General features: G+C 40.2%; 2 protein-coding genes across 2 annotated transcripts; one reads left to right on the top strand and one right to left on the bottom strand.

Annotated features, from left to right (window-relative positions):
* The first annotated feature begins 538 nt into the window (after nt 1–538).
* Nucleotides 539–1,772, top strand: LOC306829204 (uncharacterized protein). Its single transcript, XM_079352141.1, has 4 exons — nt 539–830; nt 913–954; nt 1,097–1,198; nt 1,369–1,772. Exons 1-4 carry the CDS (start codon nt 687–689, stop codon nt 1,465–1,467), a joined length of 387 nt encoding a protein of 128 aa, XP_079208267.1. The 5' UTR covers nt 539–686; the 3' UTR covers nt 1,468–1,772.
* Nucleotides 1,773–1,894: 122 nt separating this feature from the next.
* kif3a (kinesin family member 3A) lies at nt 1,895–14,657 on the bottom strand. Its single transcript, XM_079352118.1, has 17 exons — nt 14,497–14,657; nt 13,765–14,047; nt 13,371–13,515; nt 12,586–12,670; nt 12,298–12,403; nt 11,796–11,935; nt 10,989–11,186; nt 10,645–10,819; nt 10,409–10,507; nt 7,411–7,567; nt 7,145–7,325; nt 6,300–6,410; nt 5,923–6,048; nt 5,000–5,053; nt 4,805–4,873; nt 4,588–4,718; nt 1,895–2,803 (listed from the first exon to the last, which is right to left on the bottom strand). Exons 1-17 carry the CDS (start codon nt 14,500–14,502, stop codon nt 2,755–2,757), a joined length of 2,115 nt encoding a protein of 704 aa, XP_079208244.1. The 5' UTR covers nt 14,503–14,657; the 3' UTR covers nt 1,895–2,754.
* Between the last annotated feature and the right edge of the window lie 160 nt (nt 14,658–14,817).

Raw genomic sequence — 14,817 nt, 5'->3', positions numbered from 1 at the left:
CTTTTCTGCTCGAGTTAAAGGGAAACTAAAGATGGTTTTTTTTTGTTAGTCACATTTTCCTCTGCCTAATTTCCTCAAGCTAAAACACTGACTCAACATAATACCCATGTGCCTACACAGTCTTGTTGTCATGTCATAAAAGGGGAAGCACAGGTGTTACATATAATAAAAAGTGCTTAAATGTGGATAACTGCCTTTTCAATAGATCCTCAAAAGTCCATGTTCATAACTGCAGGCTGCTTAATTAACAGTTCTGACCCAGACACTTGATTAAATTGTAATAAGACAGTTTAGTCAAAGTTTTCAGTCATTACATGTTATCTACCCTCACCCCCGTCCCTACACATTGCAATGACCTTCATTAGATGTTCACATTTTAAGGAGATGAGCAGCTTTTTAAGGTGAGATCTTTGCTGTTAAGGGACTCTTAGGTAATTCCTTTGCAACAGATAACCACAAGTGTATACATCAAGAGGAACACTTGATAGTAAATCTGATAAACATCATCCTTTAGCCCTTATTTGGCGTTTCCCTCCTCTTACGTGTCCCTAGATTGTGGTCACATCGGGGTTTGAGTGTGAACATGATGACAATATAAGAAGCATCAGGTATACGAGACAGTATTCATAGAAGTTAGATTTTCCTGCTCAACTTTACAGTGCTGGCACTCGGTCTCTCTTGAAGACATGAAGAATTTCACTTTTCTAATTCTTTCAGCGATGATGCTTTCAATGATCTACACAGCACCACAACCGGACAAACTTTGGAAACCCCTTCTGCAACAGATAGTGCATGAAGCAAGAAAGAAGATGGGAGACAACTCTATTAAGGTAAGAAAACTACAAAAAATGACGTGGTTTAGCTTGATTGACAACGTTTTGACATCTGGACATTTTTATCTTGTCATTGAAGAATGAGAGCGTACGTTGGCCAGACACAAGCGAAGTATGTTGGGTATGTTGCAAACATTTTATAATTACCGTACACAATGAGGTTTGATATTTCGCTGGACGTAGACATCCTTTCTTACTTTTTAAAAATATTCTAGACTAGTTGAGTTTGTTGGAAACAGTTACTAATTGTGTTGTCTTCACAGGACTTGCACGTCTTCTGCTTGACTGAAAAGACTCTGAAACAAACAACTTTGAAGAATCTCACCCAAATGGTGGAACGATTCAACAACAAATTCAACAACAAGGTAAAGAGGAATTCTGAGTGAAACTCAATTTAGACAGATATACATTGACTCTACACATCCTTTATTCTAAGTGTTTATTTGAAAAGCTCACAAATCTGACACGTTTGTGTGCAGATTGGTTTTTGTGCACTAACAATTTAAACTGACATATTTATTTTTTTCCATTTCAGACCTGTTCCTTGAAGACACACCACACAATTCCCATGAGAAAATTCCTGACGGACCTTGCCTTATGTGCTAAAAATTACTCAGAACAAGTGATCCCATGAATTCTTACAAGTGATCATAAGAATTATTTCGGCAGCTAGTGTAACTAACATAAATTATTTTTATTTATTGTTGAAGGAAGAATTTTCTTATATACCGTATTCTGTAATATTGCTATTTATCTGTCAATAAATCATAATGTGATTGTCATTTTGGCTCAAAGTCCCTTTTCTTTCCTATCGTGTCTAATTTAAGTTTGAATCATCAATAACTCCTACCATTGAAGTCAAACAGCTGTTTTAAACTGAAGACTTCAGAACATGAGGCGTCTTCCGAGACACCATTTGCCTTCTTGGATTACACTGATTCTGCAGCTGAACCATAGACAATTAGATAAGCTGTTTATGGCTGCTACATCCCAAAATGAGATGTTTTCAGAGCGCCAATTACCAACTAGAAACATCCCCAAGATGAAAGAGAAAAATCAGATCAAACGTAAAAAATAATTTAATAAATAAAATATCCAGGGGTTCGGTGAATGTAAACATGAAACATATGTTACAAAATCATAATCAGTTGCCTCCACTACAGAACAGCGTTAAAGACAAACCACAGAGACCTCCTACTGGTGCATTATACTGAGACATACAGTATGTAGAGTATTTCAATGTAACAAAAAGTGTTCTACAGTGAAAATAAATTCAAAGACTTTCTTTGATGAGCAAATGGCACTGGTAGAGCTGGGTAAGCATGCATGCCCCTGTGCCTTTGACTTAGAAGCAGAAGCTAATAATAAGAAGTCACATTTCACTACATTGGTGATACGTAATACAGCCCCTCTCCTTCTTGTGTGAAAACATTAGTGTTGTGTTTCCCTCAGTGTTAAAGAGTTTTTGTATTGGAAACATCCTATAGGTTGAAGCCTGTCGTGTTAAAAACACTCAACAAATTGCAACAGATATGAATTCAGTTTCTAGCTCAGGTCTTCTCCTTTCTGTTTCCTGATGGTCATATTTAAAAGCTATGGTGTTTCCTGTGGTCACTTCCTCCTTAATGCTAAAGGTGCTCAGGTAAAAAGTGGCTTCATCTAAACAAAGGCTTTTACCACCTGATTGTGCCGAAGAAACATAAATGTTAGATTATAATACAAACAACAGGTCGCCTTAGCCAAGAGTCCTTAGTCCTTTCATGGGTGCTGCTGCTTCACATTTCAAACCATAGAGGCTATACAGTGTATCATCTTTTAAGTTATGTTCAACATTATATTCTTAAGACTTGAATAATGAACGTTGTTTTGATTAAAGTAACATGAAATATGCAGAGAAGCCAAGCACTCGTCTTTGCCGTCTTCATTGCAGAAGGGATTCGATCACAGCGTCAGGCTTTGCAGACCTTTTCCTGTGTGGAGATAGGCACACGATAAAGTTTACACGATAAACACTTTCAGGGAGCTCTGAGTATTTCTCAGAATAACCATACAGCTTGATAAGAGCAAATACTATCTAGTTTATGCATCATATTATCTATTAATAGACTTATGATGAACCACCAGTTACTTTTCCGTTTACTCATCGCATCATTTGATGCAGTTTCAGTGATTTACTGATAAAAACTTCATTGGACCACAGGTTGCAGTGGTACGGGGGATAGACTGTTCCCCTAGTGAGTGATGTTGAATTTATTCAGCTGAAAGGGTTAATAATGTAACCACAGTACGCTAGCTTGGGATAGATCCAATCGGTCAGTGTTCCCCTGAACACTGACCGCTGAGAGAAATCCACCATCTCCCAGTCACATGATGAGCCACGGCTACAAACCAGGTTGTGTTGTAATGTTTTTGTCTCAGCCTACACATGCACCATGGATCTCCACAGAATCAAAGCATAACCATGACCTGCACTGTGGATACCTTTTTATATTACATACTGTACATAAAAATGAATGTATTTCAAGGAAAAAAATGCTAACATAACATGCAAGAATTCAAAATCCTAATCGTCCTCTCAGTGCTGTGTACTGCACCACTCTGACTCCACACTTCACCTACATGTGGAGACGGTCTGGAATGAAGCCATTACCTTCGACGATACAGGGTTGTTGTTGTTTGTTTGTTTGTTTTTCCGAGCTGCCCTTGTTTGCTGTACTCAGACAGGAAGCTTTGTATTGAAAGGTGAATCTCTAAACGACAGCACAAGAAGGTCCATCTTTAACATGAGAAGTCAGAAAACGAGTGGCACACTTCATCAGCTTACATGAGGTTAGTGCAGCCTCCTGATCACGATTAGAGATCTTCAACAGATCAGACAGACAAAAAGGAAAAACAAATATGCCATTACTAATGTTTGGCATATGTCTCAGCCTGACAATTTGTCTGTGGAAATCTGTACCTGCCAGACAGTTGGCTAGAGATACCGGCTAAAAGCAGGTAAAGACCAGCTAATGTGAACCCTGCTTACAGGAGTGACATCACACCAAAGAAGGTCGCCTTCTCACTCTTCTGTCAGGAGAGAAAATGATTTCCAATAGACCCTTCCTTTACTGAATTAGGAATAAGGACTCAGTATAAGAGAAATGGTCATCAAAATCAATCTATTATTGTGCTTCTCTTAGTCAGATAAAAAAAAAAAACCTGATGCTATGCGTTGCTAATATATCTCTGTCAGACTGCAGCAATGCTACTTGGAGCACTGTTTGCCAGGATTTGTACACTCTAACTAAATCCCCCCAGTTATAGTTCTGACAATCTATTTTCTTTATAAACTCTGCTTTTGTTGTCACTAGCTATTTGAAACAGCTCTATTAAATTGAGCAGATTAAGTGCTGGTGTGGCATTTATCCGACCTCTGATTGGTACAGACACTGAATGACCTGAACTAAAAAAGGGCGCGGCATTGTCGTGTGCAGATTTATGTTGAACAAATCCATGCAAGTCTGTCAAGTATTTGTGATTGTTAATGGAGAGTTCATAGTTCAAGTGTATCATGTGATGTGTAAATATATCTGTGAGAATGAAAGCTATTTGATCAGAATCAGGTTTTTAAAACGATGAATATAAGTCGGGACTTGAGGGAGGATCGAGCTTTAAGAAACTGTATGAAGGGGGTGGAGGGTGGAGGTTGGTTTATTGCGCAAGAGGATGTGGCCTTTCAGGGTGTCTGTTATCTGTGCAGAATGTAGATTACCTGCGCCCAGTCTTGGGTCTTCCACTCTTTGAACTTTTAGAGGTTCTGGGTCTCTCTAGTTTCATCAAAGACTGACGCATGCTCTCCTCTGTGTAGGCCAGATACACATGAGACAGGTCCACTTCAAATGGCTAAAGGAGGCAGGCAGAGAAGAGGAGTAAGGTCAACGAGACATTTTATAAGACAGAAAAGCATCAAATGTCACCGCGGAACTCACGTCTTTTTCTTTTTTATCAGGGGCTGGGGTCTGTTTTCTCATGTTGTTTCCAGTGTACGCCACACATTTCTGAAAGAATGGAGATATAAACAACAGCACTGAGAAGAAGCCCTGGACTGAGTTTTACCCTTTGAGCTGGTGTCAGTGTCGTCACAAACAGTAAGCGTGTGCATGATTTATGCACGCTGAGCTCACCAGCTGCCACTCTCCAATGTCTTCATTCCAGTGTACATAATTCTCGATCATCTCCTAAACATAAAAAAGACAGAAGATATTAAAACTAGGAGCAAAACAAAAGACATGATCATTGACTTTAGAGTCCCCACCAAGCCATATACCAGCTGTATTTAAATCAGCTGATATTGACATGATATTAACATGTCTGGGTGTTGTTCTTGACAACAGGTTGTGTTTTGAAACTCCTGATGATGGCCCTCTTTTCTTGGAGTTATTGAATCTGTTTGTACATGTTTGTCTCGCTGCATGGTATGGAGACGTCGGAGGCTCGTCAAAACAAGCAGCAGAATCTCAGAGTCAGTTTGGGCTTTGTGACTTTGTATAAGCAGCAGGTCCTGAGGAAAGCCAAGGCTGTACTTCACAGTGAGTTTGACCTTTGACAATCAGGTCATCATGTTAGAGCTCCTGTGAGGGAGACCAACAGACTCCAGGTCTCATTTATACTCACGTTCAACAACAATTAGCCCTTTGGTTGCTCTTTTTGCACATTTACGCACCTCCACTTTGCACTTTAATAATTTAGTTTCCCATCTTGGTATAAGCTCTCGTATTTTATTACACTCTTTTATCTTATTTGGTTTTATATTTTGTGTTGTCTGATTTTCAAATTTTATTCACGTTGACGTGTTATGGGGATGTTGTCCTTCTGTCTGCTCATGCTGCAAAACAAATGTCCCCATCTTCAAATTAACTACTTTGTTATTGATAGTAAATCTGCCTGCAGCAGCAGAGTGTTTCATAGCTATTTGATAGCATCAAGAAGAAGGTTAACATTGATTGTATTATTTTTAACTTTTGTCATTAATCAAAAGTCCATTTCTTTTGTGCACAGATTCCAGGGATAAAAGAAATCTGATCGTCACGTTCACTCCTGTACTCACCTGGTATTCTTGGGGAATAAAATTGTCTATGATGAGCATTTGGAGGCGCAGCTCACGACTCAGTTGGCGGATGTTCTCCAGGAGGCCCTCGATCTCTCTGTGATGCTCTTGTTGCAGATCTGCCATCTGACAAACAAGACACATCACAACCACATGAATCGGTCGGATTTAGTGAAACAATGAGGAGGTACAACCATGGATGGAGTTTTACAGCTTATCAATTTAGGCTCTGATTAAAAATAAATAAATAATAATCCGAATTGGAGTTTATTGCCAACTATCTTTACACTTTACGCTGTATGATTTTCAGTACTGCACGCTCATAGGGACCGCTCAATGTCTGAACTCTCACTCTTCATCTTTTACGTTTTGCTTACTTCTGATTTGGCAGCCATCAGCATGGTCCAAACTTTCTTCAGTTTCTTTGTCTTTCCTTGAGCCTCCTCCTGAAGGCTAGTGTACTTCTCCTCTATGTCGAGACGTTCTTGCTGTTTAGAGAGAGAGAGAGAGGTGAGGATGCAGAGTGAGCTCCTTTCAAAGGCTGGAAAGCTGGAGTGTATGGTCGAAGAAAACATTTTCTTTGTCAGCAGAAAGGGAAACTGTTTTTGATAGTGACGTGTAAATGCATTATGTTACAATACATAGAAAGGAAGTGGGTCCTGTGGTTTTTCTCCGGCAAAAGCCAACACTAAGAAAGTAAGAGTCTGTCATCGGAAAATAAAGTTTAAAGTTTGTAGACAATGATTCAGACTTTATCAGGCCAACATTGAGAAGGACGTTACTAAACATTAAACAACAGACATAGCCCATGACTTGAGGCTTCTATATTTACGTTACTGCTGTCATATTGAGTCTTTATTTTGTGTTATAAATCAAGTTAAATGACTTATTCTCAACATGGAAGTCCAAGTGAATCTATCCCCATTCAGTGGAAGACAAACAACGCACTCTCTATCCTAACATCTGGTGAACCTCAGGAAGTATTGTCATAAACAACATGTAGCCGACCTGACGAGGCCATGTAGTCCCGTCTGACACTGGCTGTGTAAAAGTTGCTACATATGATGTAACTAATGCACACATCCATATAATCATCATTCAATGTCATCCTGATAACAGCATGATGGAAAGACTATTTCACATTGTCCGATCAACTCTGTGAAGTACCTGGAAGTGAGATTTTGAAAGAATCTTCTTGTTGAGATTTGGTTTGCCCTCTTACCTCTTTCTCCTCTAGCTCCTTCCGCAGCTGCTCTGCCCTCCGGCGACGTTCTTCCAGTTCACTGTTGGACTCTTGCAAAAGCTTCTCCTGCTCCTCTGCCTTAGCCAAGAGGTCCACACCCCCCACGATCACCTTTTTCTCCAAGGCCGACAACTTGTCCAGCAGAAGGTGATGTTCCTGCCTTGGAGTTCAGAGTAGGAACAAGTGTTAAAACTTTGCAAATGTCGTTTTGAAAAGGGGGAGATGTTTGGATTTAATGCACTCACTGGGCTTTCAAAAGGTCCTTCTCTCTCTTCTCCAGCTCTGCTCTTGCCTTGTTCCTCTCCTCCTCCTCCATGTCCAGCTTGGCTTCCAAAGCCTTTCTTTCCTCTTCGATCTTCGCCTGCATTTCCACCATCTTGTCTGGAGAAACCTTCTTCCTTCCTTTAAAGAGAAACACAGGGAACCACATGCTTGACTTCCAGGCTGTGATCCATGAGTCCTTTCCCTGCCAAACTATTTTCATTTCATAGAATAGAATGCAAGTAATAAAGTTGAGTCCATTGGCAGTATGTGCAGAATCAGTTCATAATCTGTAGTACACAACTCTTCTTTTTTTAACTTCATTGATGACGATGCCAGTGATGAAGTTACTGAAACTATGACTTGCTAATGCAGAGTATTAAATAATGAGTTAGTGAAGCTGTCACGACTGTGTGTCCTGATTAGTGTGAGAGCTGCAGCTCTCACACTTATGTTATCTTCACTCTTTATTTAGTGCAAGAGCTGCAGCTCTCACACTTATGTTATCTTCGCTCTTTATTTGCAGCTCTCACACTTATGTTATCTTCGATCTTTATTTTTCTATCTTATTATTATTATTTCGCCGTTTTTTGGTTTGTATCTCCTCCTAAACGGTTTTCACCACCATGTGGTGAAATAGTAAGCGTTTTGCTGTCAATGCTAATATGTCGCTAACAATTAGCAGTACGAAAAACATATTCGCACAGCGCGTTGCTTGGATGCTACTGATCGTTTGCCGAGCTGCAACCTATGGTCAATTCAGAACTTCGTCACTCTATATTTTCCAAAACATGCATAATCAATTAACTACTGTAACTCATCGTGCATTTACTCAAAGCATACCAAAATTGGTACAGCCATTGCTGAGATACTCCAGAACCCATAAGTCAAATTTACTGATCGGTTAAACGTTGTGGCCGTGACGACGATAAACGCTTTACTATGTCTTTACTGTGGCGCAAAGGCTTAGGCCGATGGCAAGTCCACCTAACTCGAAGATACTGGGTTCAATTCCCGAGTACAACACATAAGCTGCTCACTGACTCGCAGACTCCTGGTCCAGCGTGTGCTGCTGCAGCTCTCACACTGAAATTTCTTCAGAAATGTCCAATTTTAGTTTTGTATGTTGTGTTGTGCGTGCGTCGTTTCCTGCTCCTGTATAGGTGTGCAGGACGAAGGAGCTGATTGGCTGGATCCGGCGCAGTGAGGACTCCCCATGCAGTGCATAAAAGGAGAAGGTGGCGTTGCTGCGGAGCAAGGGGGAACCCCCATCTCTCGATTTCCCAACCGGCCCGCCACGTTTCTTTGTTCATTCGTTTGGTCACTTTGTGTCAGGAGGACGATGAATCACTGTTCACCTAACTTTGTTTCCTCGTGTTTTTTTGTTAGTTAGCGAGGATTCCCCGAGTCAAAACACAAGCACATTTGAAAAATAATAATACCTACAGAACTCTCTGAAATGACATGGAGAATATGAAGACCCAAACATGGAACCCATGAGTGCAGATCATGTTCAGCAATAATGAACCTGTTTTGGGGGTTAGTGAGAGTTGGTGAAATAGCTACTGAAACACATCTGAATCATTTCTACAAGCACAGCTAAAGGGCAGTCAGACTATTGTCAGTATATTCAAACACCAACCTCCGTCTTCTTGTTATAAAAGGTGTATTGAATGCAACACAGACGGCGTTTGCACCGGGAGGAGGAAAGAGAGACAAAGAGCAACAAATTACAGAAGGAGCTGGAAAGTCTTCTGACTCTACAGAGTGGAACAACACAAGGACAGACAACAGAAGGACACGTTTCAGTTTTGACATCAAATTGTCATCAGTAAAGTGACGAGAAAAGAGACAAAAAAAAAAAACTGTCATCAATTAAACAACTGCTCTATATTCTGTGCACAATGTTTGCTGTATGATTCTTGTGATTCCAGCGCAGGGTGCCAGTATTGTCAATAAATAAAAATTGTCTCAATGATCCAAATTCAGTAAAATATGAATCCAAACACACCACAACCAAAAAGATCCACAGATTGATTTACATTTTCCCTCCACAGTCCTCTGCACTTTCCCACTCTGACAGACTTTATTTGACCAATCACAACCTTCCATTCACTGTTCTTCTATAGCCAATGAGAGCCTAAGCAGAAACAGGACTTCCTTCCTTTACCCTCGATGATGTGTCAGTTAAAAAAAAGAGATAACAAAAGGGTCGGCAGTCTCTTCAGAGAGTCAGGAGCATAATGAGGTCATCTGACAGAAATGATTTCAACTCAGTACCAAGTACGAGAACCAGAATGAGTAGTGTTTCTAAATGTAAGGTGCGCTACAAATACAATTTATTATCAGTGATTAGAACTGTTATTAAAAAGCAGAAATGGTATCAACAATTCTAACCATACCCATCCCTACTGGCTATGAGCCGCTGGTTAGCTTAAAGCCTAACATCGTTTCTTGATGTTGGATCATGGAGGATAAAAGCATGCAAACTGCAGAAACAGAACCGTACAGACAGGAGAGGAACTGTTAGGTTATTATTATTTCAGAGGGACGTAATAATCGCACAATGAGACACCAATATCAAAATGCCAGAGAAAGTGACATCACTGCCGGTAATGCAATTGCAAAATGCAATACAGTTTGACCTAAATAACCTAAGTGAACATTACAAGTAAAAGGTGAGAAGTCGAGGGAAAGTCCTGAGTAACAACCGAGTTATAGATAGACAACCAGCAAAGAAGGGAGCATTACTAGTGACTACTTTAACGAACGATCTGCTTGTTCAGCATCAAGAATATATGCTGACTCATAATTAACACTCTGATAAGAAATCAAACCAGACAAGCAAACATTAAGCGGATGTTCATCCATCGCTTCACAGAATCAGCAATTTCTGTTTTGTACTATAACCACAAAGGTTATAAAGGCTAAATCAGCAGAATGTTCTGTGTGTAGTTAATAAGCAGTTCATAGAGTGCTTACCTCTTCTTCTCCTACGACCTTCTCCTGCCTCCCCTCCTTCTTCTTCACCTTCATCCATCTCATCTGATCCGCTGCCCTCTGAGCCAGAGATCTCTTCACCTAAAAACACACAAAACAGATTTTTAAATAGACAAAAAAACAACAACATTCCAATGACAATAATCTTCAAGACAAGACTTTTTGTCATTACAATATAGAATACAGTATATATTTTCTTTTGCAATTTGGCTCGTCACCTTCAACCAGTTTCTTCTTAAGCTCCTCGATCTCCTTCTGAAACTGGCGCAACAGAGCATCCTTAGGATCCTCATTGATCCTGGCTTTGTTCTTGATGTTTTTGGCCCTATTCGCATAGCGCAGGGTGCTGATGGTCTCATCATAGTTGTAGTCCGCAGGGCCGATGTTGGCACACTATTGGGGAGAAGTATGTTCATAAAAAAAGGCATGTGGAAAAGTACTGCTCACTCTATGGCAGGTGCATGTCATTCACAGGTTCATGCACCTTTATTGCAAAAGGGGGAAAAAGCAGAATAAAAAGTCTGTGGTGCAAGTCATGGACAACTTTTTCTTTTTACTCTACCATCATGGTCTTGGAGTTTCCTCCAAGGGAATCTTGCAGCAGACGAGTCAGTTTAGAATTCCTGTAGGGCACATGAGTGCTCTTGCCATCCACCAAGGCAGATATGACGTTACCCAGTGTGGAGAGCGAGAGGTTGATCTTTGTTGCCTCCTTTAAACGCTGACCTGTGGCTCCCGTCTTGCCCTGTCTCTCTGAGCCCTGTAGGGAGGCAGATCATGAGAGGTGGTAAATATAGGAAATATCCACAGTTTCTGACCTTTATTCTGACCTTTATTCACAAAACACCACAATAATCTCAGAGAGGTCCCTAATTTAATCGGAAAAAATTCCAGCACGGAGTCCGAGCTGAGGAGTGATTTAAGAACATTCCCAGAGCAGCTCTGAGAGAGGATGGCACTAAAACGTTTTATTTTAGTGAGGAGACGTGGCTGATGTCATTGCTCGGAATGACATATTCTTTCAGAAGCTGTTTGGTCGGTCAAAAAAGGAGAGGAAAAAAATGCTCTCTAGGTGGTAATGGGCATATAAAGACACTGAAATCACACGACTTAATCATAGAATACAGTCAGACATTACGTGAGTTATGAATGTCTCTGTTACAAAACGATGTACATGCCCACAGCGGCCTCTTCACATGCTGGTAGTTGTGTGACGTGTACTGTGCACTTCCTTTTATCTTTAACAGGATCTAGTTGTGACTTTAAGGGGAAATTCTTTGGTGACATCAGCGTTCTAAGATTGTTCTTAGAAGTGCACCACTTGGAGCTACTCTTTGCGAGTACAGCCCTTCAGACTGGGATACCTTACCGCAAGATCAACCAGGTGAAGTTTTCCCATTCGCACATGCTGGTTTCCATCCACACCCTTCTCACTGCACTCGATCGTGATGCTGAAAATAGCATGTGAACGGGAGCTGTGTTCATTCATGTTTGTGGCACCAACAGACCCTAAACAAAAAAGGATTTGAAAGACCAAATAAGTGAATTGTTTATTTCTGTTGACATAAACACGAAGCAAAACACTTAGATTTTAGATCCTATAAGCTTTGCAATTTGATACAATCTCTACTAAGCTGTTCACTGTATGTTACTTTATACTTTTATAAACACGCCTTTAGCTTAATGCTTACACACATTTTATTTTCATAAAACAGAACTGATTTCATTTTGTGATCCACACAACGTTATACACAATGCAAGACTGCAAGGTTGCTTAAGTTCCCTCATGTTTCCTTATCTGCAAAGAAGGAGCTTCTCTTAAATGATATATATGGTGTTAGCACTGATGTGATATTGATTGTTCTACTTACGATTCTTGTGCCCCAGTGTCATGATCCTGTCCATGTCGTCAGCATTGTTCACTACGTAACCAGAGAGGTCTTTGACATAAACTCCAACATCTGGCCTTTCTTTCACCTGCGATGGGGAAACAGAACTTCATCATCATGGAAATGAAAATCTGTTACACCATCTTCTGCAAATGTTTTCGTCATAAAAAAAATAAAAATAAAATAATACTCTATTGCTGATCTCCCATAAAGTATTTTAGTTAATTACAGAACTCCAGGTTGTAACAATACATTTAAACATTGGTTTACCTCCAGACGCTGCAATTGGTCCTTTCCCAACAGGTCCCGCACTTCCTCATTGTAAATTTCCATATATGAAACACGAACCAAAAACCTGTGCAAGTAAAATGTGTATTTAAAGTTAAATTAATCGATCCCTCACATCACTTGTGCCCCTTTACAAGAGGACTGAGCCGTTTAATCTGCTAGCAAGAACTCAGTGAGAAACCAACTGCCTCATGAAGGCAGCCTAATCACAGCCTACACTTCCTAACCATAACCCCTCAAAGAAATGTTATCGCATTTAAAAGCATTGGGCTTTACATGCAGAATCAACTGAATGGATAAACATTTGTTTTTCATTATGAGTCTGATTGTTTTGTATTTTATACTGAAGCATAAGATCCATCAACTAAAGATTATAGGAAGTTTGAGTTTGGCAGTCTTTACAACACTATCTAAGACTAGCTGAATGTTCACTTCACTGTGTTAAAGAAAAGACCTACCATCCATTCTGAATAAATTCTGACAATATTCATGTTAAATGAAGACTGTTAACTGATGACAGTTCTGCTGTAACTGTGGTGAAGTGTGTAAGAAATTACTTAGTCTTCCCTGAGTGAGCAAATGGGAACAAGTGGGAAACATAAACACACAACCAGCAGTTTCACTGTTTGTACTCTAATGTCAACATTTGTAATTGTAAGGTGGACTTCATAAGGCTTAAATGAGAAGGTTTTTTTTGTTTTGTTTTTTTTAAATGTGGCACAGATGTTTGTTTGTCTGGCTGAACATTTAATTGATCACTTCCTCACCTTGTATCACCCTCTGCCTTGGCAATGTGACCAAAAACATGAGCAAAGGAGTTTGGGATTATTCCTCTGAGTTCTGGCACGGCCCTCATACCCTCCATGGTGAAGGTTTTTCCTGTGCCAGTTTGCCCATATGCAAAAATGGTTCCTGAAATGGAGAGCAGAGCAGAGCATAAACTCACCACCCACCAATGCCAGTGTAGAATATTAAACTAAAAAAAAGGGACAGAATAAAACAATTGAATTTGATATCAAAGTTCATGCAACAAAAAAAGAAATGTATTTTAAAAGCGTATAATGTGCATGTCTGAGTGTTAACAAGATTAGGTCAGATGGTCCAGTTACTACTCCAACATACAGATGTTGTTTATATGATGAAAATGCACACACACTTTACCATTGTATCCTTCTAAAACTGAGTCGATGATGGGGCGGGCTGTGAGATTGTAGACATCCAGCTGTTTGCTGTCTGGTCCAAACACTGTGTCAAATGTGAAGGTCTTAGGGGGATCCTGGGGAGTCTCCAGCTTGTTCACTGTGATGGTCCCACGGATCTCGTCCACAATCACGGCCTGTTTGTGGCCCATCATCTTCTCTTTCTGATTCAGAGGCCGACATCTCACCACCACCTTAACGTTATCATTGACCTCCTGCTTGTAAGCTTTTTCAAGCTTATTACTCTGAAAAAAAGGACCATATAATAATTTGTAAACGTGAGAACAAGGACACATCTCGCGGGTAAGGAAATAGTATTTAATATGTATTAATGCAAGCAAAGCTTGTTGTTTAGTGACTCGATTTAATTACACGCTTGTGACGTCATCGCCAGGGTTGCTAGGCAGGCATACGCTAACGTTATTACCGTTGGCGATAACGTTAGTTTACAGACGAAATAGACTAACAATACTTTATTTTAACGTTTACGGTCAAAGTGCCACACTGTCAATACATCATGATTCGTGGTAAATTGAAAAATCCCATTATGGAGGACTTAACACGTCTTTGTTTATCGTACACAAACGCCAACTGTTAAGCTAACAGTGCTAACCGGTTAGCATCACACCAGTGAGGTCGGAGGAAGGGAGGAACCCTTTCTTACAAAACAATGCAAACTGGCGAGGCTACTTACCGGCATATTGACAACGCAGAAAGGCGATTATAGTATCAATATAATGACAGTTAAACGTTTGGCTTTGTGTATACGCCTCGAGATTATCCGGATAATTTAAATGCCAGCTCAGTGCCCATTACATCAAAAGCTCACTTGCTGTCAGGTCTGTCCGACTGCGCATGCGCTGCAGTGGAAAGTGGTGGTGGTGGGGACCCAGTTGTTTGCAAATATTGCTGCAATGTGCTAAATTACATTATTATCTCATAATTTATATATCCGAGGATAAGGGGATTATATGGTATATGTTTAGTAACCACATACGTTTGTGTAGGCGATTCA

This window comes from Symphodus melops, assembly GCF_947650265.1.
Source record: "Symphodus melops genome assembly, chromosome: 9".
Classification (NCBI taxonomy): Eukaryota; Metazoa; Chordata; class Actinopteri; order Labriformes; family Labridae; genus Symphodus; species Symphodus melops.
The sequence above is the reverse complement of the archived record's forward strand: the minus strand, read 5'-3'. Positions and strand labels throughout refer to the sequence as shown.